This window comes from Mustela nivalis, assembly GCF_964662115.1.
Source record: "Mustela nivalis genome assembly, chromosome: 8".
NCBI lineage: Eukaryota > Metazoa > Chordata > Mammalia > Carnivora > Mustelidae > Mustela > Mustela nivalis.
In genome coordinates this window covers 65,518,072-65,545,149 of record NC_139027.1, presented here as the reverse complement: position 1 = coordinate 65,545,149, position 27,078 = coordinate 65,518,072, and the positions used below count along the sequence as shown (strand labels likewise).

Genomic DNA, 27,078 nt, shown 5'->3' with positions numbered 1-27,078 from the left:
CTACACTAGAATCCCACACTGTTGTATGTAGGATGAGTCAAGGATTCACTACTTCTGACTCTTCCTTTTACTGTCCCTCTGCAGCTTCATTGCACTGATCCTATACTTCTGTATTATAGTCCTTGACGGACTTGATAATCTGTCATAAATCAGTATTTCAAGTGCCCAACGACAATAATATGATCACATCTATCAGTCTCCTATTTCCTGAATATTCTAGGATCCTCTATCTGTTTCTCTTACGAGTTGGGTATCCAGTATCCTTTCATATCTGGTTGCTACTTTTTTGTATCTGATTCTCAAGTGGATGCAGTACTTCAAGTATGGCCTCACCTCCCCTTTTCACTGTTCTCAGGGCAATGCCTATCATGAGTACAGGTAGAAGATTTAGGCTAGAAAAACCTAGGACATTTTGATGGGCTATTTGCTCTGTGAGGCTGAAGTAAATAGAACTTTGAGTACTAACAAGTACATAATGAGTGAGGCTGGGAACAGCAGTTGCAGGAAAAATGTAAATCAATCAGTGAAACACTAAGGAGAAATGTTTTTAGAAAATCTCATTCAAAATCACAAGTGCTTTTGACTTTCAAAATGTAAACTTTTAGTTGGGGCGCCTGGGTGGCTCAGTGGGTTAAGCCGCTGCCTTCGGCTCAGGTCATGATCTCAGGGTCCTGGGATCGAGTCCCGCATCGGGCTCTCTGCTCAGCGGGGAGCCTGCTTCCTTCTCTCTCTCTCTGCCTGCCTCTCAGTGTACTTGTAATTTCTCTCTGTCAAATAAATAAATAAAATCTTAAAAAAAAAAAATGTAAACTTTTAGTAAACATTTATATGATATATACAGGACAATACTCTAGTAATTTTTCAGGCCATAGAATTAAAATGATTCTTTTGAAAGGTAAGATCTCAGTTTCATAAACAAGGTAAACATATTTGAAAGATGGGAAATGTTACTTCTCTTTACAGTTTATCCTTAATGAAATTTTGATAATGATTTTAAGATTTCAAAGGGTAAAATTACTTCTTTGAGCTTAGTTTCCTCAAAATTATAAAAGGCAGAATGCTCTGGAAAGTTTCTATGTATCTATATGGTCTTTATTATTTATTTTTTTTTTTTAAGATTTTATTTATTTATTTGAGAGAGAGAAAGAGGAGAGGAAAGAGGTCAGTGGGAGAAGCAGACTAGACTCCCTGCTGACCAGGGAAACCAATGCAGGACTCTAGGATCTCGGACTTCACCCGAGGTGAAGGCAGTCATTCAACCAACTGAGCCACCCAGACGCCCCAATATATGGTCTCTATTATTATTGGAGATCTCAGTACAGAAATAAATCCAAGATTGTTCATTGAAGGCAATGTATAAGTAGACAATGTGATTCTAAACAGCAAATGAAGAGCACTGCAAAAGGGCAAGTTTCAAGAAAAACAGTTTAAACATGAAAATAACTCCCAGATTTGGAAAAAGATGTGGAAATTTTAAAAGGTCCCAATTCACTATTAAATTCCTGTCTTTCATGCTTTATATACTATGACCAAACCTTCACAAGCAACTGATAATTTCTGTACCTAATAAATGCTACATTATTCCAAAATTCAAAATTTTAATACCTTTTTTTGTCTCCATAAATTTTTCATAAGTATCTGGAAAATCATCTTCTGGCTTAGATTTTTCTACTGGTGCCACAACTGCTTTTCCTTCCTCCTCTTCATCTTCATTAAACCACATTTCTTCATCCTCTTCCAAGGCTTTTGCATCTCTGCGAAATCTGTTACTACGCAATATAGATGGTACACTGTAAGAAACATCACAAATACTGAGTAATGATTTAAAGTTTGTGACCAGATTAAATTTGAGAATATATATGTATAACCAAAAGGAGCAAAAGTAATTTTAACTACGTATAATTTACATCATAATCACCTTGACTGTGATACAAGATGTAACCCCAGAACACTCCAAAATATTGTAAATTAAAATAAAAATTACCTTGAGTTATAATATGTTCACATAAAAGATTTGGGTAGGGAGAATATCCTACCTTCTATACAACCCTGTACTATCTAATGATGGAAAGAATGCTCCTGGGTAAAGTTCATACGTGAGATCCGAACAGAAGATTTTGGATATAATTTTATAGCCTATAAATACAATATATTTAAACAATACCTGTTCAGTTTCTGATTTTGTCTGTCTTTTTCTTGCTCATATTTAGTCTTCAATCCTTTGAATGTCTGAACATATTCTATTGATTCAAGTGCTTTATAAAAGTTTTCAACTATATGTGCAGTAAGAGACTTGATATCTTCCTGTATGAGGACAAAATTTACAATTCAAATATAATTCAATGACACTTAGGAGAAAAACTTAAAAGAACTTTTTTATAGTTCCAAAGCTGATCAAAAAAGGTTTTTCAAATTCACATTACAAAAATAAATGTCCTAGTTTCTTTACACATGAGCCAGGCCTCCAGAGAAAACTAGGAATAAAAAAGGAGCTCTTTTGGGGGGCTACAAAACATTTGAAAGTAACTAGAGTTAGTTTATGTCTTCTGTTTATTCTTTGCGTTTACATAGTACTTTACAATTTAAAAAGTACTTTAACATAAAGTTTCACTTGATCCTAACAATTGTATGAAATAGGTTTTATTACCCCCATTTTACAGAAAAGGAAAACTGAGGATCTGAGAGGTTGGATGATCTGATGAAGAGCACACAGCTAGTTAGAAGGCAGATAGTGAAATTCCACTTTTAACAAATTTTAGGTGTTAACTTAAAGACTCCTCCTTTACTGGCATCAAAATGGGATAAGCCTTACCTAAATAATAAAACACAGACTCCTATAACTAGATTACATATGCAGATTTGATAAACTATTAACTTGAATTCTACCTGTTTCTGCAGTTTTCCAGTGGTATAGTTTTTGTGAAACAAACTGACAGTAACAACTCCTAAATTCTTTTAAATTCTAAATGAACCATTCTAAATAATCATTGCAAATGCCTGCATGCAAAGTACACTCATTATTAATAATAACTGAAATTGTGATTCAGGAATTTAAGATTAACAAGAAATATACATGTCACTTCTTTAAAAGATACATTGTTTGTTTTTAAAGATTTTATTTATTTGACAGAGAGATCACAAGTAGGCAGAGAGAGGGCAGGGGGAAGCAGGCTTCCTGCTGAGCAGAGAGTCCAATGAGGGGCTCCATCCCAAGACCCTGAGATCATGACCTGAGCCAAAATAGAGGCTTAACCCACTGAGCCACCCAGGCGCCCCATAATCTGTTTTTTAAGGACTTTTAAGTTTTCAAACTATTTTCTCTGGAAATCTCAAATAATATGCAAAGAAGAGATATTAGAAACCCAGGTAAAATGGTTCTGTGTTATATACTGAACAAAAAAGATGAGTTAAGTTTTGGAGTACCTGGGTGGCTCAGTCGGTTAAGCACTTGATTCTTGGTTTTGGCTCAGGTCACGATCTTGGGGTCCTGAGACTGAGCCCCATGTGGGGCTCTACGCTCAGCAGGGAGTCTGTTTGCGATCCTCTTGCTCTGCCCTCACCCCCACTTGCACTCTCTCTCTCAAATAAATAAGTCTTTAAAAAAATAAAAGATGAGTTAAGTTTTGGGATTCAATGTACATTTATCAACCACTTAAAATTATTTTCTGAAAAACAAATTCAATCACAGAAACGGGTGGGGTTGTGAACCCTACAAGTCATTTTATCAGTTTTTTTTAACTTTTTTTTAAAGATTTTGTTTATTCAACAGAGAGAGCACAAATAGGCAGAGGGAGAGGGAGGGGCAGGCTTGCCGCTGGGCAGGGAACTTAATGGGGGACTCGATCCCAGGACCCGGAATCATGACTGAGCTGAAGGCAGACGCTTAACCAACTGAGTCACCTATGCCCCCTCACCAAAAATTTTAAGGGGATATATATATATATGCGCCAATCTCTGGTTCATTACAACAGTACATTGTGAAACAGGGTTCAGATACTTGGTAAGCTAGTTAACTATGTTCCCTCTTTTCTAAGGCTAAAGACAATACTTCTATTCTCTTCATCCTTTTGAAAACCATACTCTTGGCCAAGTGACTATTAGAAAAGTAATCCTGCCAGCCAAATAATGTTTATATGAGAACAGCATGTCATGAGCAGAAATCTGCAGGAGCCAAAGCTAGAGAATGAATTTCTAGCTTTGACTTTCTTTTTTTCAAATTCTAACCATGTGGCCATTTTCCCTGATGGAATGATTTCAGTGTGTGGGAGAGGGTAAATTTATTTTATTGGTCCTACAGTTACCTATCTTAACCTTATTGTTCATGTAGAGTTCTCTCCAGATCTTTTTATGACAGAACTGTTGCCCAAAACTGAGCTGTGACCTGTCTTCAAGCTCTGACTATGCTCCTAACCAAATGGATGCTCCTAAATAAATCACTTTATTACTCTGGTTGTCTGAAGCCCCTCATCTATAAGATAAGGCAGTTGGAGTGATCTGCCTCACTTCCTGGTCTCTGCAACTCAAATTTACATGATAATAGCCTACCTTTTATACATCATCTAGCAGTTTGCCAAAGTAATTACTTTCAACCTTTCTATTTATCACTACCCCTACAAAGATAATCCAGATCTCATGAATGGCATACTTGACTAAAATGTCTACATATGCCAAATATAATCCTGAAACATGTGGCCAATAAAAATGGAACTGAGAATAATATAGAGTAAACATGGGTTAAAACACCATGCTAAATTTCACAATTTAAAATATTAGCATTGCTAAACATGTAATTATTTTATTTTACTAAGAATCCTTCAGCATAAACTTACCACTCTTATAAATTCAAATAACTCAATAACAGCTGAATTCAACAGATTGTACCGAGTTCCATTATCCAGAAGAGCATTTATAACTGGCTCAAAAAGATTTCCCTTCGTGATGTAACGATTATAAAATTCATCTTTAAGGCCAATTATCCGCCTCATAAAACGAAGAGCACCTAATTAAAAATCATACAGGGAACAAATTGATAATCACATTAATAGCAATTATTACACAGGTATTTTTACATAAAGCAATGTATATATTCTAAAATAAAAAGTAAAAATGTGCACTAAAAATAACTGGGTTTTGAGGAAAAAATAGAGTTAGGGTAAGACCACTCAAATCTGTATTAACTCATGTAGCCAGAGCCAGCAAAAAACCCAATAACTGGTACTTGGGAGATAAAGTACCCAGGCAGGTAGCTCCATGGTATAAAGATTTTTAAAAACCCACAGAAACCAATCGAGTGCCAATGCTAACAGTACTCAGAGCAGTGCTGGGACATGCAGATGATGTAGCGATGGCAGCTCAGAGCCAGGACAGGGCTGTCTTTCTTGAAGGTGGGCACAGGAGTGGTGCAACCTGCCCAAATCTGCCTCACCTCCCCACAGCAGGAGCTCTGGAGGTAGGTACTTCTCGATTTTCTGAAAATAAAGCCAAAGTGGTTCCTGCTGCCAGCTTAACAGGAGAGCTGAAGGTCTTGTACTTTTTCTGATCAAGGCTATAGTTCCACTCCCACTATTTCAGTTCTCTTTGCCTTGGAAAAATCATCCATGAACCGACACTACCTATACATTATAACATACACATTTTAATCCGATACATTTTAGCCCTTGTTTACCAATTGCCTATGAGCTGTTTTGTATTTGGTAAACATGAACTGTGACAGGTCAGGCTGTATCAGTAAAAGAACAGTAGAGTAACAAGCAGTATAATGTGGCTTTTCGAATTTTAAATACTGAAAGGAAATGTCTCTCATTTCCAACCTGTTGTTCACAGATGGAAGTCATTAAAAGAAGCTGTGCCTGTCAAAAGAGGTTCCAAATACTATCTAAGAATAAAACTGAAATAGGCCACGTAAGGTATAAATGTATGATAACTGGAACACAAAACAAGTGTGAAGAAAAACCCAAAAAACCAAAAAAACACAAACAAGTGTGAAAGAAGTGCTAGACTTATAACATCGCCTTTTTTTTTTTTTTAAACATTGCCTTTTTGTAGCAGGACAAGAAATATTTATGACTAAAAATACTAAGTAAGTGAGCAAGCAGGCACTCTCATACACTGCTGGCGAATGGGTGAATGACACGATATAGTTACAACTGCACTACTTATGATGGAAATCTTGATCCAATGTAAACATTTAAATACTGGAGATTTGTTCAGCTGTGATATATACACATAAACAGGATACTCTGCACTCATCCAAAAGGACTATTTACAGAAAGCCAGATAGGAACACCTATCATGAGAACATCAATCCTTCCAAAACTGATAGAAAATTTTAACATAATCTGGTCAAAATGAACTGGATAAAATTATTTTTAAGTTATTATGGAAGAACAAATATCTGAGAACCAAGAAAACTATGAGAAGGAAAATCAAGCAGGGACTTAGCAGATATTAAACCTTACAAGAGGCTCAGTGGCCTAAGAATAAACTTTCCTATTTATCTCATCTAATAAAACGACAGGTTTAGAAAAAAATACCTCAGAAACAAGACATAAGATATATATAGCAACGAACTATACAACAAGAGAAATTTTAATTAAGTAAGAAAAACACAGTTTATTTAATAAGGGGACTGGCAAAACTTGCTATCCATTTGAAAGAAAACAAAGCAACACCCTCCAAACCATATATAAAAACAGACTTCAAATGTATTATATATATTTAAGTTAAAAAAAGGAATAATAAAAATGAGAAGTAAATTGAGGAGAGTATTTTATTTGAATAATCTTAGGACATAGGAGATGTTCCTAGGCAAGATAAAAACCCCAAAACTCATAAAAGGAAAAGAGACACATTTTTCATCATAGAGAATCTTAAAACTATTATATATTTAAAAAATACTATCAATAAAGGCAAATGCAAAAGATAAATGAGACTGGGACATTATCCCCCCCAAGTGTGACAAATCAATATCCCTAAAACATAAGAGCTGTAAGAAAAAAATAGGCAATTCACACAGATAAAATTCAAAAGCACTAAAATAGGAAAATACATAGTATGTCAAGGAAAATGTAAGTTAAAACACAAGTGGAATACCCCATTTTCCATCATCCTCTTCATAACATTTTAGGAATCAGTAACATAGTGCTGCAAGAGTGTCAAGTGCTTCAATCTTTTGGGAAAGTAATCTGGAGGCTGTATGTGAAATTCAAATTTAAAAGGATACATTAAAACTATATAAACATTTTGTCCTGGCATTTTCATTATTGGGAATCCATACTATGGAAATAAAGGAACCAGTACTTAAAAGATTTATATACTACACTATTTACTACAGTGTTCTTTGAAGTGGCAAAATACTCAACAATCCCATACTCTGTGCACTACAGAACAGCAGAATATATTATGGAAGAGCCACTCCATCAAGTGTTACTCAACTACATTTAAGAAAAAAATTTAGTTGAGACTGTATTTCATCACGTAGAGTAATAATGAGAGGCTGAGAAATATGTTAATATGATCCTGTTTTTATAAAAATAAAAAGACCTATAGGAGTGTGAATGTTTGCATAACTTTACGTAAAGATGTGTAAAAAGGAATAGGAAAAATTGTGCACGCAGTTAATGGTGGTGACTTTTAAGGCCTTATAAAAAGTAGCTGGGAGATTAATCTTTTCTCTATGCATTAAATGTTTCAATTTTAACACAAAGCTCTTTTTATTTGGAGGGTGAAGGAGGTTACTTTATCTCTATTTGCAGTAAAAATATGAAGAGGAAAGGAACCTTAACAGTTTGCCAAAAATCAACACTGAGGCCAAATATCAGCATTTAAGTTTGCTTATGGTTGGTCCAAGTGGTATACTGAGGGGGACTACTGATAAGTTATTTCACAAGTTCAAAAATACCCGAGTTAAGCAAAAACATTTCAAGGCCCATATCTCAAAGGTATTAAAAGTCACTATATGGGCACCCGGGTGGCTCAGTTGGTTGTGTCTGCCTTTGGCTCAGGTCATGATCTTGGGTCCTGGGACTGAGCACCACATTGGGCTCCCTGCTCAGTGGGGAGTCTGCTTCTCCCTCTTCTCCACTCCTCTGCTTGTGTTCTCTCTCACTCAAATAATAAATAAATAAACCTTAAAAAAAGGCACTATAAATGACAGTTTGATGAAGAAGATGTGAAAGACAGCAGGACTTGTTCTATTAGTGAAATGTTGTCATCATATATGGTATTTTATTGCAAGAGTTAAGCTAACTCAATCTACATGTGAGTAATATGTGGGTAGGAAAGCACCACGACCTATTCCTCTTATCCTTTAAATAAAACAAAAGATTAGTACTTCTCATAATCATCTCTTTGACAGTATATATACTGCTAAAAAATAAATCAATTCACATGGATAACTTCAGGTTTCATCTCTATTAAAAATACTGATCCTTAAAATACAAGAATATTTTTTAGAATTGTTACTTACATAAGGCCAGGAAAGTGTGCTTTGAATTCATCAAGACCAAGACTCTTCTTAGCAAGTCCTTGTTCATAATATAGTTTTTTATGTGATATGTGTGATGTTCCACACAAAATGTGAGTAGTTCTAAAATTAAGGCAAGCAGCTGTGCTGTTTGATAATTATCTACAAAGAAAGTCATCACAGGAAAATAAGTATTATAATTCAGTTATAAAGAGAATAAAGATAAATAAAGAGAATACAGTTTATGCCTCATATTTTAGAGCAAAAGTAAAACTGTATTTCTAATCCTCATTATTATCAATTAAAGAGCTACAGATTTTTAGTTTTTCATTAGCAGACTCTCCAGTACTATCCATTTTTATTGACTAAATGGATACCTTCTATGGCTTTTGTATAAAATACTTATTAGTGTTAAGAGGAAAGAAAGCCTCAATTAAAAAAAAATACATACATGCTAAGAAAACCCTCATTGATCTCATTGAGATCTTCTTAGAAATACTTCCTTAATGTGTGCTGCTTTCATTATTAATATTAACAAATCTATTAAAGGGTCCCCAGTAAAGAGTAAATACGTCAAGCTTTTTGCCTAACACGGTGCAACAGAACTTTCTAAGAAAAATTAATATGCTTTCCTTAAAAAGACTTCTTTAAGGAAAGGACATTTTTGGCTACTTATATATAAAGTGAAAAATAGTATATTGAGATTTTTTTTTAACAATGATCTTTTTAACATCAAAATGTGATATCCATGCAAGGCCTACTAAAGTAAACTACCTTTTCTTCCCTCAAGAGGCCTTGATATATACTTTAATGAAATGATTTCAAATTGGTTCCTGAACATTGAAATTGAATATATGTCAAAGGCCTTATGTCAATAACTACTGACACCTATTATAAATGTTTTAGGCAAGAAATATTAAACTGTGAGGAAATTTTTTGAGTAAGAACCACAGCCTTACAGGATAAATCTAGTCCAACTATTTTTCGAGAAGATTACACACATAAATATTTTGTGGAACTATGATGCCATCAGGAATAATCAGCATTGTTTTGATAACAGAAAAGCCATTAAAAATACAAAATACAGTTCTGGTATTTAAAAGATCCTTCCTGTGCTAAATGCAAGTAAAGAGTTTTACTTGTTTCAGGCCCATCTGTGTAACAGCAAACACCACAGTCAGTATCTGAACTAGTCCCTCACTCTGATAAAAAAATTACACTCTCTTAATTTCTCAATTCCCTAATTTTATTCAAAAAAGATTTTGTAACAATGATCTGCAGTGTTAATTAAGTATCTTGTTTTCACTTTCTCTAATTAGGACAGGAAATTAATCATTTTATCTCTTAACTAATCTAATTTCTGAAGGTCTCCTCATTTGAAACTGGGTCTCCTAGACCACTGATGAGCCTGGCAGAAGAGACAGGATTCTAGGTGCACACAGCGCATTTTCTATTCTCCTAGCCCCATCCCTAGTATGCATGTTCCAAGTAGAAGCAACAGTGCTTACACTCAGGTTCATAAATAATACCTAAGCATAATGCTGTCATGAACACTAACCCTAGTTCCTAGCTGGTCTTAGTTTACTAGGTTTCAAAAATAATGAACTAAAATTCTCAACTTTCAGATGTCTTCTCAAAAAAAAAATCAGAAAACAAGCTCTAAATTTACAGTAAAAAACAAAAACAAAATTCCAACCAGTTTTCCATCTTTTATATTAGAGAAAATGGAATGTTTTTCTTTACAATGAAAGAAATAGGTAAAATTTTTTGGATTTTTTAAAAAATAAGCCTTTCTTAGCCTTGTATAAATAAATGCATTATACTTTGAGCAAAAAAAGCTTACAATTTTGTGTTAGTTCATAAAATAAAATTCATACTTACCAGGGCAAATCGTGCTGTTTTTGTTAGATCCAACTATATTATCTAACAAAAAAAAATAAGTCAGTTACTTCAGTAATAATTACTTCTATTTTCCTAGTCCTTTACAACATACAAAGGATGTCTTTGGTCATAATCTCATTTTACCTGAGTAACTGTCAAGAATTAGTTGTGAGGGGGGGCACCTGGGTGGCTCAGTGGGTTAAGCCACTGCCTTCGACTTGGGTCATGATCTCAGGGTCCTGGGATTGAGTCCCGCATCGGGCTCTCTGCTCAGCAGGGAGCCTGCTTCCCTCTCTCTCTCTCTCTCTGCCTGCCTCTCTGCCTACTTGTGATTTCTCTCTGTCAAATAAATAAATAAAATCTTTAAAAAAAAAAAAAAAGAATTAGTTGTGAGGGGAGTGAAGGGATGGGCAAAATGGGAGAAGGGAGATACAGGATTCCAGTTATGAAATGTATGTCACAGGGATAAAAGGTACAGCACAGGGAATATAGTCAATGGTACCGTAACAGCATTACCTGGTGAGAGATGGGAGCTACACTTGTGGTGAGTGAAGCTTAATGTACAGACTTGTGAAACAACTATGCTATTTACTGAAAGAAACATAGCATCCTGTGTCAACTATACTTCAATTTAAAAAAATAGTTGTTTCAGTTACCACCTTTTATAGAATTGGGTGTGGATGAGGAAGTGTTAAGACACTAAATATTCTGATAAAAAAGTGAGGTTACAACCAGAGAAAAGACGGACACATTTTCTTTTACTTCTTAGTCATCCTCCAATAATTAGGATAGCTTTCTCTCTCTACAAAAATTTCTTAAACTCCAGAATAACACAATATTATTATAATTTATGTCTTGAAGTTTTAAAAAAATAAGTAGGATATTATAAGTTCTGAATTTTAGACATATATTTTACAGCACATATGCACAGGAAAAAATATGAATGTCTATCGTAGCACTGTATTTAACAGCAAAAACTAGAAACAACTTAAATGTACATTAGAAGCAGAGGGGCTAAATTATAACATACTCATAGAGAATACTATATAAGACTTAAAAATAAATAAGAACTCCAGGTATCAATATGGACAGATTTAAAAAACTCACTGAATAAGAGAAAAAAAAATGCAGAACAATGTGTACAACAGAAATCAATTTGTATCAAGTTTGGAAACATGAAAAATAATACATTACACTTATAGTAATATAAACAGACACTGAGTGATAAACCTCAAATTCAACATTCCTTGAGTGATAGGGGGTGAAGTGAGAATATGAAGAGGTGCATAGGAAACTTCAACAATTACTGCAATTTATTTTCTTTTCAAAAAAATTATGAAAAAAAAATAGGGCAAGTTAGTTTTGATAAAGCAGACAGGAAATATATGGTGTCTGCTATATAATTATCTAAACATTTCTGTATGCTGCAAGTGTTTTATTTTAAAATTAAAGTTAAAAATGCATTTATTTTAATTTATACAAATGAAACTGTTCTGCATGAAAACATTCTGCAACATGCTTTTTAATGTTTTAAAAAAATTTGTCAGAGAGAGCACAAGCAGGCAGAGTGGCAGGCAGAGGCAGAGGGAGAAGCGGGCTCCCCACTGAGCAAGCAGCCCCGTGCGGGACTCCATCCCAGGACCCTGGGATCATGACCCGAGCTGAAGGCAACTGCTTAACTGACTGAGCCACCCAGGCATCCCTGGAACATGCTTTTTTATCCAATTTTGTATTTTCAAGAACTTGTTAATAGTTCGAAATTCAGTTTTTAACTGCTTTTGAGTATTCCACTGTATGAATATACCACATGTTCTTTATTTTCTAAATGTTCTAAATGTTCCCTCAGAAATTGAAGTGATAGTATTATGTAAGCTGTGCCCATTTTACAACTTAATTAATTTAGCAAACATTCTCTTTAATTGACTCCCTTTTAAAATGACTCATTGGATTAACCAACACTCTAAAACCACCCCTCCCATCCCTCATTTAAACCAGTTGAGTTGCATGCTTATCAAAAGTCCTTTGTTTACACTATTTCTGGCAGTATGATTACATACTTTAAATATCACAGACTGATGAAATATCATAATAATGTACCATCTATGGCTAAGCTGAATACAGTCTACAGACTATAAGTCAGTAGAACGAGAAGTTGTAGCTGATGAATTATGGGTGTAGTTTATGGATAAAAGATGACATGGAAATAAAAAAAATACATTAAAAAAGAAAGTCTTGCCCCTACACAAAGTATCAGCAAATGAGTCAGCATTTAGAATGTTACCAGTTTATTTTTTTAAACCGTTCTCTACTTTAACCAACTTTTTTGATTAACCCATAACTTTCGATCCTTATGTTGTGAAATTAAAGAGCTTTACTATGTAGCCAAATTATTCTCCAACATGATTGTTCCCCTTGGATTTTCTAATTTCTCCTTGTCATATAAAGCACTGAGCAGACAGCCTGTTACAGTTATACTACTTATTTCACTCTTTAAAAATGGAAATCATAAGCAGATAAGTAAGAAACCCTACCCTTTTCACACTTGTCTTCTGAAGTATTGGTCAAAAGTGGTGCTGTGAGAACATGCATACAATGGTTGTAGAAGAAATTTAGAAATTCACTTTTTTCAGTTTTCTGAAACATATAGAATTAAAAAAATATTTTATCTTTTAATATCTTTAAGAATTAGTGTAGATTACATACAAAAGATACTTTAAGATATCATGAAAGAACAAAAAAACTAGTTACATTCACCTTAACTGTATTTCTGCAGAACTGAAAAATCAAATCTATTTCATATTACTAAATTAAAATGAAAATAAGATTATAAAAAATTTTTCTGAGGAAAATTACTCAGAAGAATTTTTTTCCTAGTATGCTTATGATCTGAAGTAGAATGAAGATCTACCAAGCAATGTCGAGAGGAGCAAGTTACTAACTGCTGAAAATTTGAAACTCCATTCACAGCATATTCAAATATGAAAAAAACACCAAACTGATTTATCAAGCCACTTGAATCAGGACAGAATTTAGATCTCTTTTCTAAATTTCAAAAATTTCTTATTTGGAAATTTGGGAATCAGTATCTTTTGATTTTTTTGACCACTATTTTTATACAATGGTCTCATAAACAAGTAATGATTTAAAAACAATATATTCTTCTCTAAATATGAGGGAATTTTATAAAGAAAAAAAATCCCAGAATTTTGAGACAACAATTATTAGTATTTTGGAATACTTCCGTAAGTCTTTTCTGAATGATTTCTCTTAGCAGTTGAGATCATTCAGTACATATTAATTTTTTCCACTATGATTAAAAAACACTTAACATTAAAATTTACCATCTTAGCCATTTTTACTGTTTACGGCTCAGCAGTGTTAAATGTTACGTATGTTGTATATTAATTTTTAAGAAGTTAACAGAATAAGGCTAAGAGCCATAAACAGAAATGCTAACATTTTACTAAGATTTTCCCAGATTACAAATCTTCTATTTTGCCACAAATAAACTGCTACAGGAACACCATAGCTACTTGGATACCAAGTGTACAAATGCTCAAGTATTTATGATTTTTAAAAATTGTACAAATTTTAAGATTTTATATTTATATATTTATGTATTTATATATAATTTATTATACATGAAATCCTCTAAAACTGCCTAAACCAAAATATTTTTATCTCAGAATAATTTCTTACATTAGTTGTAGCCAGCATGTTCTCTGGATCAATTAGAGTACGAAGAAGTCCCATTAACTGAACAGCACCCCCTAGCTCAGGATCAGTATCACAGATCATTTGTTCAATTACTACATTAATGAGAAGGATATCCTGAAAGAAAATGTACTTCCATTAGGACTGGTTTGAATATGCGACAAATATACCAACTGAAAGAACAAAATCAAAACCAAAGAATAAATGAACTTATTTAAACTTTTATGTTCCTAGTATTTTTTCAAGTTCTTTAAATACACTAGATTGAAAAAGGCCCACTAAAAAAAGCAGAGCACACTAAAGCTTACGGCAACATCAATATAGGAGAGTGAGAAACAAAATCATTTATCAGTGATTCTTGTTCAATGGAGATTCTAACAGATTCTCAATCTAGGTTTCAGCCTCAGATATGAATTTAGAGGCGACTGAATGAGGAGGATCACCCATCACGTGACCCTAAAACACAGACTATCTGAGCTTCAAATGAGAAAATCCTTTCTAGCAAAAAAGTGAGAAAACCCAGTACACAACTGGAGCAAGTGGATGTACACTGTTACATAATAACCTAACCACAGAGCTATGCATTAGTTGCATGCTTTTAGGTCTTAACTATGAAACTACAAAGTAGCTTGCAGAGACAAAATTTATTTACCTTTTGCCTGTATTTTTAAGCAATCTTAAGTGGCGCCTGAGTAGCTCAGTCGTTAAGTGTCTGCCCTGAGCTCAGGTCATGATCCCAGGGTCCTGGGATCGAGACGCATATCGGGCCCTCTGCTCACCAGAAGCCTGCTTTTCCCTCTCCCATTCTCCCTACTTGTATTCCTTCTCTGTGTCTCTTTCTTTCAAATAACGAAATAAAATCTTTAAAAAAAAAGCCTTAGAAATTGAAGTACAGTACAAAGAAAAACGTTTTGACATCAGCTGATTTGAGAACACATTTATTATTGGGGGAAGAAAGGTAATAACTGAAGAAGATGAAATAAGGGAACTGCATGGAATTAAGATGAACTTCTTAAATTGGGAGAACTCTGTAAAGTAATAAAAATATTCAGTATAAAGCACTTAAAAAATGATTTTATTTATATGAGAGCGAGTGTGTGTGCATTTGCAAGAGCAGGGGGAAAAGCAGACTCTGATGAGCAGGAAGCCAGATATGGGGCTCTATCCCAGGATCCAGAATCATGACCTGAGCAGAAGGCAGACGCTTAACTGACTGAGCCACCCAGTCGTCCCCAGTATAAAGCACTTTTTGTTATTATTTTGTTGTGTTAGCCCCTTAAACTGAACATACTGTGGTTTCCAAAAATATTTCCCTGTAAAGTTGTTTGTGTTCTTAAATTCTGTTAAGAACCAACAAAAGCATGTCACAGGGACTTAGCTGCTTAAAATGAGAATCCTAGCCCCTACCACTTTTCAAAATTTCAACACCAATGAATCAATTCTGTCATGGCATTAAAAACAAAATAAAATCTCTTCAAAGAGGAATTACGATTTATGAAATAAAATTCATAGAGCTAATTAATAAATCCAGACCCAAGCCTCATTTCAATTGGAGGAAATGGTAGATTCTACACTAATCTGCTGCTCTTTCTTATAGTGGCACAATTGGCAAAGCTTAACTCATGTAAAATGTTAACATATTATGACAAGGTGTCATAAAATAACCTTTCCTCAGAACAGTGCTATGGCATTTACTTACTTTACATTTATGTCAATGTGTACTACTTACATTCTACCAGTTAATTAGGTCCTCAGATAATTTGAATTATATATAATCCTCTTTCATAAGTTCATTCATTTAAAACTAGGCACAAAAAAATAATAAGTGATGAATTTAGGTTACATCTAAATAAAACCAGAGAGGCAAGAAATACTTAAGGTATAGCTCATACACTGAAACGTCATTTCAATACAGTCTTCAAACTTTTTTGGTCTTCTCTCTTACATGCAGTTTCTCATAAATCCTGCTTCCAGCTGTATCAATGCCAAACTGAGTGCCATAATTCAGTGACTTACAAAATTGACAAAAGCTAATTTACATATTTCATGGTGAAACAGACTGTTAAAGAAAAACTACAGCCTTTTTAGGAGGTAAGAAAGGAAATGCCTTTCTCAGGCCTGTAAGACTTCCCTGCCAGAGAAAGGTATATACACCACTGACTGCTATTCTTTAAAACATTTTAAGATCCCCAGGCTTCAGATAGGAAGGGCAAAATGTCAGCAGAGAAATTGAAATCTCTAGGTTTAAAGTTTATGTTTGGATACAGGGTATTTGGATGGTTCAGTTAGTTGAGCATGTGACTCTTGGTTTTTAATCAGGTCATGCTTTCAGGGTTATGAGACTGACCCCAGTTGGGCTCTGTGCTCATTGGGGAATCTGCCTGAGGTTCTCTCCCTCTCCCCTGGCCCCTCCCACAGCTCATGGTACACTCTAATACATACATCTTAAATAAAATAAAAAGATTACATTTGGAAAAGATCTTTAAAATCCATAAGAAGCAAATAGTCTGGAAGGCTACTAAATAGTTGAGGAAGCTTAACTGTCAAGAAAGTTTTAAAATAGGCAACAGTCCATGACTGTTCAATCTTTAAGACCACTACTTGGCCAGAGAACTCACACTGACAGAAAGGAGACTGTGAAGATTATATAGATCCTTGGAGGAAAGGCATCTTCTATTGCCCAACTCAGATGTAGCCACAGCTGATAATATCCTGAGGGAAGAAAGGTTTTGGAAAAAAATAGGCAAGGGGCATTTCTTTAGAGACAGCTGCTTTTGTTAATCAAGAACCTCCTGGGACAAGGAGTCCAAGCTACTGCTATTCAACAAGTATTTGATGAACCAGTGTATCACAGTTATGAATGAATGATTGCTATAAGTATGTTCGCCCTCTTCCCAGACAAAAGCAGTTTTGCTTGACGTTGGGGGCAGATAAATTATCTTTCTGTTTATAGGTTACTGAAATACTAGGAGTCTTATCTGGACTTGAAGAAGACTACCTAACATTCAAATGATGGAAACTTGATTTATGTCCCTTGAGGGAAAGGTGGATGAGGAAAGAAAAAATGTATGAAAGTTAGGTAGCCATAGAGGAGAGACAACGTGGCTGATACTATGAGGCACCCATTTAGTCTCTATTTTCATTGTTTTGCTAGCAGAGTCCAAATTTTGTTTAGGGGCAATGTACTTAGCTAAAACACAATTTCCCAGCATTCTTCATAGCTAAGGGTAACTTACTTTTGGACAAAGAAATCCAAGTAGAAATTGTTAATTGGAACCTCCAGGGAAGTGTTTTAAAATAAAACACGAAAGCTTTCCAGCCATTATTTTGCTCTCTGCCCTTCTTATTCCTGGAGGTGGAATAGCAATCTTGCAATCTCAAAGTAATAGACATTAAAACCAGAAAATGAGGATGATTGACTCAAAAGATGAAAGTCTTCTGTCATAATGGAGCTGCTTCAAGACTTACTGTGACATTAATAAAACTTTCATTAGGTAAAACCATTCTAAGTTGGGTTTTTTCTTTTCTTCTGTGATATAAACATTTAACATAGTATCTACCTTTTCAGCATATTTTAAAGCATACAATATTCTTTTATTTATTTATCAGATAGAGATCATAAGTAGGCAGAGAGGCAGGCAGAGAGAGAGGGAGAAACAGGCTTCCTCCTGAGCAGAGAGCCCCATGTGGGGCTTGATCCCAGGATGCTGGGATCATGACCTGGGCCGAAGGCAGAGGCTCCAACCCACTGAGCCACCCAGGCGCCCCAAGTATATAATATTCTTAACTATAGGTACTATGCTGTCCTATGTTACTCATCCTTTATAACTGGAATTCTATACCCTTTGTCTAGGATCTTTCCCATTTCCCCCAGCCCCATCCCCTGGCAAACACCATTGTTCTCTGATTCTATGAGTCTGTATTACTTTTATAATAAGTATCATGTATTTTTCCTTCTGTGTCCGGCTTATTTCACTTGGCAAATTGTCCTCTAGGTTTATCCAAGATGTCAAGAATGGCACGACTTCCTTTTATTGAGGCTGAATAATGCTCCACTGTACATATATAAAAAATTTTATCCATTCATCTGCAGATGGACACTGAGGTTGCTTAGATGTCTTGACTATTGTGAATAATGCTGCAGTGAACATGGGAGGACAGGTATCTCTTCAAGATCTTTTGGATTTATGGACAGAAGCAAGATTGCTGGATCATATAGTAGTCTATTTTAATTTTTAGAGGAACTTCCATCTGTTTTCCATGATGGCTGCTCCAATATATCCCCATCATCAGTGTACTAGGACTCTTCTTTAAAGGGATTTTATTTATTTATTTGACAGAGAGAGATCACAGGTAGGCAGAGAAGCAGGCGGGGGGTGAGGTGGGAAGCAGGCTCCCTGCTGAGCAGAGAGCCTGATGCAGGATTCAATTCCAGGACCCTGAGATTAAGGCAGAGGCTTAACCCGCTGAGCTACCCAGGTGTCCAAGGACTCTTCTCCATATCCTTGTCAAGACTTGTCATCTTTATTTTTGGTATTAGCCATCCCCCCCCCCTTTTTTTTTTGAGGACACGTTCCAGATTTTATTAACATTTTAAGACTAACTTTAATTTCAAAATCACATATCCATATACTTATTCCTTTTTGCTGGTTGTACTTAAATGCATGGTTTGTCAAATACTGTAAACAAATACTTACCTTGTATGTTACATGTAACTCAGGAACGGCTTTTTTTTTTTTTAAGATTTTATTTTATTTATTTGACAGAGAGAGATCACAAGTAGGCAGAGAGGCAGAGAGAGAGAGAGGAGGAAGCAGGCTCCCTGCCGAGCAGAGAGCCCGATGCAGAACTCGATCCCAGGACCCCGAGATCATGACCTGAGCCGAAGGCAGCGGCTTAATGCACTGAGCCACCCAGGCGCCCCTCAGGAACGGCTTTGCGCCCCTCAGGAACGGCTTTAACAGAAATTCATTGACCTCCCCAACAACATTTTTTTAAATTATAAATACAGGTATCTGAACAATCCTGAACGTATTTTTGATAGTACTGTAGTTAGGACCCAGGGCCACTTCAAAAATTAACACAATGTGAAAACATACATTGTATCTGCTACTTCAGATAGTTTCATCTGAAGCTCTTTCACTAAAAAAGATGGATCAAGAATGCCATTTGTTTTTCCTTCTTGAGATTTTTACTTTTCAGAAACACACATGCTTCCACAGCATGATTCTTCTCTCCATGATTTCATCTTGTAAACCTGAATTCTATTTTGAGTACTCCAGGTTTATGCATAAATGACAGTGCCACTGCCTACTACTTTTTGTCCTTCAAGTTCCTCCAACAAGCAAAAATTACGAAGAACTTTAACTCCTGTGGAGACAACCTTCTCCTACAGCCCTGATACTAGCCATCCTAACAGAGATGTGTGTACTTAGGAGAAATGTCTGTTCAATTCCTTTGCCCATTTTCAAATTGGGTTGGTTTTTTTTTGGCTACTAGGTTGCAGGAATTCCTTACATATTTTGAATATTCATATCTCATCAGCAATTCCAAACAAACTACATTTTTACTCCCAACCTATATACTATGTTATTGGTGCCAGAATTTATTATTTATGTACTTAAAAATTAAAAAAAAATTTTTTTAAAAAAGATTTTATTTATTTGTCAGAAAGAGAGAGACAGTGAGCACTGCAAGGGGAGCAGCAGGCAGAGGAAGAAGCAGGCTCCCCGCTGAGGAAGGAGCCTGATGCAGAACTTGATCCCAGGATCTGGGGCTCATGACCCAGGCAAAGGCAGACTCGTAACTGATTGAGCCACCCAGGTGTCCCAGAATTTATTTTATACTGTGTTATCTACTAAAAACTTTTGTAGTTATAGTTTTTCTTAATATTTTATCTTTTGCCTTTTATACTAAGGTTAAAAGTGATTTATACACCATGAATGGGGTTTTATGTTATATATGCCTATATGTTTATCTTCCCCAGTGAGATTTACATTTTCATATGCTTTCTTGTAGCTGTTTAGTGATCTTTCATTTTAAACTTTAAAATACTCTTTAAGGGATGCCTGGGTGGCTCAGTTGGTTAAGCAGCTGCCTTTGGCTTCGGGTCATGATCCCAGGGTCCTGGGATGGAGTCCCACATCGGGCTCCTTGCTCAGCAGGGAGCCTGCTTCTCCCTCTGCCTCTGCCTGCCTCTCTGTCTGCCTGTGCTCACTTGCTCTGTCTTCCTCTGTCTCTGACAAATAAATAAATAAAATCTTAAAAAAAAAATACTCTTTAAGAGGGGTGCCTGGGTGGCTCAGTGGGTTAAAGCCTCTGCCTTTGGCTCAGGTCATAATCCCAGGGTCCTGGGATCGAGCACCACATCGGGCTCTCTGCTTGGCAAGGGGCCTGATTCTTTCTCTCTGTCTGCCTCTCTGCCTACTTGTGATCTCTGTCAAATAAATAAATAAAATCTTAAAAAAAAAAAAAAAAAAGAATTCTCTTTAAGCACATCTTGTAAGGCAGGTCTAGTTATGCCAGGTAAAGTATTCTCAGTTGGCAGGGTTTTTTTCCAGCACTTTGAATATATCAGCTTACTATTTCCTGGCCTGAAAGGTTTTTGCTGAGAAATTTGCTGAGATTTATGGGAATTCTCTTGTATGTGATGAGGCTTTTTTTTGTCTTGCTGCTTTAAAAATTCTCTTGGTCTTTGACTTTTGACAGTTTTATTGTAATGTGTTTTAGTGAAGACATCTTTGGATAGAATCTATTTGGGGACATATAAATTTCATGTACCTGGATGACCATATCTCTCTCCTCATTTGATGCTATTAGCCATTATTTCTTTAAATAGGTTTCTGTCCCTTTCTCTTCTCCTTTGAGGGAACCATAATACATATACTGTTTTTCTTCATTGCACCCCATAATTCATGAAAGCTTTCTCTTTTTTTCACTCTTTTTTCTTTTAGTTCTCTGACTGGATAATTTCAAATGGCTTGTCTTTGAGTTCTCTGATTTTTTATTCCTGCTTGACTGAGTCTGCTATCAAAGCTGTTTATTGTTTTTTTTCCCCCCTCAGTTTAGTCAATGTATTCTTTAGCTCTACAATTTCTTTTGGTTCTTTTCTTTTTTTTTTTTTTAAGATTTTTATTTATTTGACAGAGAGAGAAAGCAAGCAAGCGTACGAGCAAGGGGAGCAGCAGGGAGAGGGAGAAGCGGGCTCCCCAGCTCAGCAGGAAGCCCAAAATGGGACTCGATCCTAGGTCTCTGGGATCATGACCTGAGCGGAAGGCAGATGCTTAACCAACTGAGCCATCCAGGCACCCCTCTTTTGGTTCTTTTTAAATACTTTTTCTCTGTTGAACTTCTCATTTTGTTCATGTACTGTTTTCCTGATTTCATTTAGTTATCTGTGTTCTCTTGCAGTTCAATGAACTTCTTTAAGACAATTATTCTGAATTCTTTGTCAGTCAGTTCATTTTCCATTATTTTAGGGTCAGTTTTGATAGCTTTATTTTCTTTGTTTTGGTGATGTCAAGTTCTCCTGATCTTTGTAATCTTGTACTGATATCTGCCCATCTAAAGAAGCAGTTAGCTCTTTTCGTCTTTACAGACTGGCCTTGGCAGGGAAAGTTTTCACCAGTCAGCCCAGTCAGAGATTTTGGCTGGGTCATTTGATTAGGTTTATTACTAGGGTACATGGACCAGATTTTGAGATGTGTGTGGTAGTTTTGAGAACCCCTGCCTCTTTTCTTTGTTCTTAGCTATTGCAAGGGGATTCCCTCACTGTTCTGGGTAGGACCTCAAAGAAATGGCCCTCATGGTAGCATTCTGAAAGGCTGGAGATGTCAGACTCTCACTTTGTTCTCCCTTTCCCCATGAGAGAGAATCTGTGGGGCCAGAAGATCTCTCAGTACTGTGCTATGCTCACTTGGGGAGAAGTGACAAGGGTAAACTGAAACTGTTCTTACCCTTTTTCAATGTATCTTTTCTCATTTCTGTGCTCCACTCAAATGCTATTACGTCTCACGTGGACTCTAAAGTCACATGGAGGTATTCCTGTCTGTTAATAACTGTTAAATCAGTTTCTGTTGTGGGGACGAGACCTGGAATTTCTAATTCTGCCATCTTGCTGATGCCACTCCTGGTTTTTCGGATTCGGATATATGAAGTCAAACCCATTCCTAAGTAATACATTAATTTCTTATTCTCCTACTTCCTTCTGCCACAGGTCAGGTCTTCTTTCTTTAGTTATCTGTAGAACTATACTTCTAAAACAGAGACCTGATCAAGACATCCTTTGTTTAGAATGGTTGTAAAATAAAAGATTCACTCCTTGGGGACACTGGAGTGGCTCAGTTATTAAGCATCTTCCTTGGGCTCAGGTCTTTATCCCAGGGGCCCGGGATGGAGTCCCGCATTGGGATCCCCACTCGGCGGAAAGCCTGTTTCTCCCTCTCCCACTCCCCCTGCTTGTGTTCCCTCTCTTTGTGTGTCTCTGTCAAATAAATAAATAAAATCTAAAAAAAAAAAAAAATTAAATAAATAAATAAAAGAGTCACTCCTTAGACTGGCTGTATAGGTAACAAATACTCTAATCCTGTGCTGTTTAATATGGTATCCACTTGCCACATGAGGCAGTTTAAAATTAAAAATAGTAATTCTTCAGTCACACTACCTATAGTTTAAGTGCTTGGCAGCCACAGGTAGCAAGTGGTTACCTTGTGGTTACAGAATAAACATTTCCATCATCACAGAAACTGAACAGCACTCTTCAAGCCTATTATTATAGTTACATGGTTAAAGAAAAGGAAAAAAAACCATGAAATCAGACTTAGATAAAAAAAAAAAAAAAGATGCAGGAGGAGACAAGGGCAAAATATGGGAATTTTTTAACAATCAAAATACTAGTTGCCACTGCAATGAAACAAAAGTCTTTAAACTTCTGAATCCTTGTATTTATTTTTTAACTACTCTTAAGTGTCACTTTAATGAAACAAATAATTTATTAAAGAAAATACAAGAGATAGGAATCCACATTCTAAATCTGTAATAAGAGTCATCTTGACTGCTGTGAAATCTGCTGTGAAAATACATGCAAAATCAGACTTCTGTTTTTGATCAAGAAAGAGTGACAGGAACTAGATTTAGTTTCTATCTGGAACAACAAAAAAAAGCTAGACAAAATACATGAAACCACAGTTGGTAATACAGTAGACAATGGCCAGTAAAAGAAAGATGGGAAAAAACGAGATAAGCCCTAGGATACATGTCAGGTTCTATTACTACTACTACTACTACTACTACTACTACTACTACTACTACTATATTACTGGATCCTGCCAAACTAAGTAAAAATCAACTCCTGAAATACTAGAATTAACCATAGATTTATACAGTTTCTGCCCCATAGAGCAGTGTGGGACAGCAAGACAGTCTTATTCCAGAGGTATACCCACCTCAGTAAGTAATTATAATTAGTCCACTACAATGCATGACTACACCCACTCAAAAATAATGGTATTTTCAGAAACAATGAACAAATAGTTCTGGAACAATTAATGAATGGTTGAGCATACGTCTATGAACTAAAAGTCTTAACAACATTTAAGTTTTCTGTAAGGCATGTTTCATTTCTTAGTTAACATAATGGAGCAAGCCCTGGTGAACAGAAGAAAGAGCTGAATCAAAGGACCCAGCCTCTCTAACTGCAGTACAGCCATCTAAGATATACACTATCTAAGTGACCATATTAACTCTCCCATACCTATTTCTCCAATGGCGGAACAAAGGAAATGGAATAGAAAAATCACTATAAGTTGGATTACTCTTTCAAAATTCAAGCTATCTAGAGTTGAACTGTCTGATTTCTAAAGCCGTTTGCTGGAGTTCTTTACAGGTAGCATTAAAATATTATACAAACAAATCCAATTTTCCTTGACCTGCTTCCCCAACAATGACATTACTCAGGCTAGAAAAAAATTCATGCTCAAGCAAGTACAGCTAAATAATAAAGAGGTACAAAAACCTACTGGAAAATTCCTTCTTAAAAATCAAATGTTGGGGGCGCCTGGGTGGCTCAGTGGTTAAGCCGCTGCCTTCGGCTCGGGTCATGATCTCAGGGTCCTGTGATCGAGTCCCGCATCGGGCTCTCTGCTCAGCAGGGAGCCTGCTTCCTCCTCTCTCTCTCTCTCTCTGCCTGCCTCTCTGCCTACTTGTGATTTCTCTCTGTCAAAAAAATAAATGAAATCTTAAAAAAAAAAAAAATCAAATGTTGACTTGATGTGCAAATAAACCATGATAGAGTAACTCTAGTTAATACGTGTCACTGCTGGACTACCAAATCTATTCTAGGAACACCCTCTTAAATAAATTTATATATATATATATATATATATATATATATATATAATTTTTTTCTTCACCTCTCTTAAATTTATAATCTTAATTAAGAGGGCCCAATGACTTTCTTTCCATTGAAGACTGCTTATTCCTACGTTCTCTCTTTTAATTCTTTTTATACTGCCATAGTAGCTTCTGCAGTTACAACCTCAGTCAGCCTTTGAATGCCACCATCACCATCTTGCAATATTCTGAGAAAGGGGTCTAAGTTAGGGCTTGGCAAACCACAAGACCATTTTGCTGATTGCCTACTTTGTACATAAAGTTGTAAGGTAGGGACGCCTGGGTGGCTCAGTTGGTTGAGCTGCTGTCTTCAGTTCAGGTCATGGTCCCAGCGTCATGGGGTCGAGTCCCCATCGGGCTCCCTGCTCTGCAGGGACCCTGCTTCTCCCTCTGCCACTCTGTCTGCCTGTGCTCTCTCTCTCTCTCTCTGACAAATAAATAAATAAAATCTTAAAAAAAAAAAAGTTGTAAGGTAAAAACATTTACTGGAGCATAGCTACACCATCTTTGGACAATTCATTCTTAAAATGGCAGGGTTGAGTAACTGCAATAGATACCAAAGAGCTCATCAAGTCTTATTTATCTTCTGGCCTTTTAAGGAAAGTTTGCTATCCTTCACCTAAATAGCAACATTCAAGTGAGTTTAACCAAGATTTTTGAGAGATTTTTCAAGGTTTTAGTTATATCTAAATCAAAGTTTTAGAGAAATAATACTCCCATTGGTTTCATCACACTCTAACCTCATACTATTCTTAAAAGCACATACTGTTACTTAAAGTACAGTTTTGTGAGTTTAATAATTTGCAATATTGCAAAAAATAATCAGCAAAAGCTGGGAAGTGCTGGGTACCTACACATGGAATTGAGAGATTATCTGGAATCTCTATTTTCTGATTGGGAAAGATAAAGAACATACTTCATTTCATTGTTCTAAGATTTCTTAAAACTTTTAACTTTTTGATACTGAGATACATTTTATAATCTATGGCATTAGACAGTTATTATAAGCTACGTGGCAAGCATGACAAAAAGCCAAATGAAAATTTTTCCACTAACAATTCCTGGTAAGATCAAGAAAATATTAGCATCATCGGGGTGCCTGGGTGGCTCAGTGGGTTAAGCCTCTGCCTTCGGGTCAGGTCATGGTCTCAGGGTCCTGGAATCAAGCCCCACATGGGGCTCTCTGCTCAGTGGGGAGCCTGCTTCCCCCTCTCTCTCTGCCTCTCTGCCTACTTGTGGTCTCTGTCTGTTGAGTGAATAAAAATCTTAAAAAAAAAAAAAGAAAATATTAGCATCCATGTATCTTAGATCCCATGACTATAGTAAGTAAGAGGAAAAGAAAGAATGACAGGAGCAGGAACATTATACTGAAGTAGAATAAAAACTGATGGATGTGATGAAAACATCTTTGTTTTTTAAATGTATAAATTATTTAAAAAATGCACGTGAAATTTGTTCTGCAGCAACCTGAATGAGGGCTAACATAATTAGAAAAACAATAATTCTTTTGATCCATTTGACATGTCAGAAGAAAGCAAAAGCAGCTCTTCAAATTCTACAGAACTTAATGGTCCAATTTCTTAAGTCTGTGAAACAGCAAAATAGTCTGAACAAAAAAAACCCTTTCAGTTCATTTTTTAATTTTAAGGGAATTCCTTGATGTGATGCACTAAAGAAAACATTAATTCTGTACCATTTCTGATACAAAGAAATAACCTAAATCAAATCACAAGGAAACATCAGACAAGTCCAAATTGTTGGATACTAGACCAGAAAAATTTCAGTATTGTCTTGGTTAAAAAGAACATTACTGGGACAACTGACCAAATCTGAGGTAGAACTGCAGTTAGATATTAATACTGTAAAAATGCTAACTTCCTGATTTTGATAATTTTAATAGACACTGAAGTAGACACAGGTAAAAAGAAACTTTGTGATCATTTCTGTACCTTATTCTTCAATGATTTAGAAAAAATAATTATTTCTGTAGGTAAATGTGTACATACAAATATAAGCAAAGAAAGAATGCTAAGGCAAATTAGAGATAAAATATTAACAACTGGGAATCTGGGTGAAGTGTATATGGGAGTTCTTTGTACTATTATTATAACTTTTCTGTAAACTTAAAATTATTTCAAAACAAAAAGTTAAAAAATGGATGCAATTTTAAGAAACGCGTTATATTCCATATAAAATATCAAAGAGCTCAGAGATTAGCTCTTGTATTTTTTAACTTTATTATGGCAAATTTCAACTTCCAGAATTATTGTAAATTCCACATATATAATTCTGTTAAGTATTTCAGTATAAAACTTTACAAAATAAGAACTCTTTAAAAAATCCCAATGCGATTATTATATCTTTAAAAATTAACATGAGTTTATTTTTAAGTGAGAAGTACAGTGAAAATACCTGCCAAAATAAGTGGTTCGGTAATAGTTGTTTAGTTATCCAGTCAGATTCTAAAATAAGTTTTACTGAGTGGTTCAAAGAACATTAGCATAAAAATATGTGAAATCTCTGGAATAACAAAAATACAGCAATTATTCCTATTATCTATCTGTCTAGCTTAGAAAAAATGACTATAGTAAAAAATGTTAGTATTCTCTGTTGCTTAATATGTATTTTAA

General features: G+C 35.5%; 1 protein-coding gene across 2 annotated transcripts in view; it reads right to left on the bottom strand.

Annotated features, from left to right (window-relative positions):
- The window catches only part of PPP4R3B (protein phosphatase 4 regulatory subunit 3B), a 69,486-nt gene that overhangs the window by 8,425 nt on the left and 33,983 nt on the right, over nucleotides 1-27,078 (bottom strand). The window contains exons 8-14 of one of the 2 annotated variants that reach the window (XM_082743577.1): nucleotides 14,045-14,176; nucleotides 12,877-12,979; nucleotides 10,346-10,387; nucleotides 8,468-8,626; nucleotides 4,830-4,999; nucleotides 2,165-2,304; nucleotides 1,606-1,790 (exon numbers count right to left, since the gene is read on the bottom strand). In XM_082743577.1, coding sequence (XP_082599703.1) covers nucleotides 1,606-1,790; nucleotides 2,165-2,304; nucleotides 4,830-4,999; nucleotides 8,468-8,626; nucleotides 10,346-10,387; nucleotides 12,877-12,979; nucleotides 14,045-14,176 — 931 coding nt within the window. The remainder of the gene's footprint in view (nucleotides 1-1,605; nucleotides 1,791-2,164; nucleotides 2,305-4,829; nucleotides 5,000-8,467; nucleotides 8,627-10,345; nucleotides 10,388-12,876; nucleotides 12,980-14,044; nucleotides 14,177-27,078) is intronic. The other variant, XM_082743578.1, reaches the window with a different exon arrangement.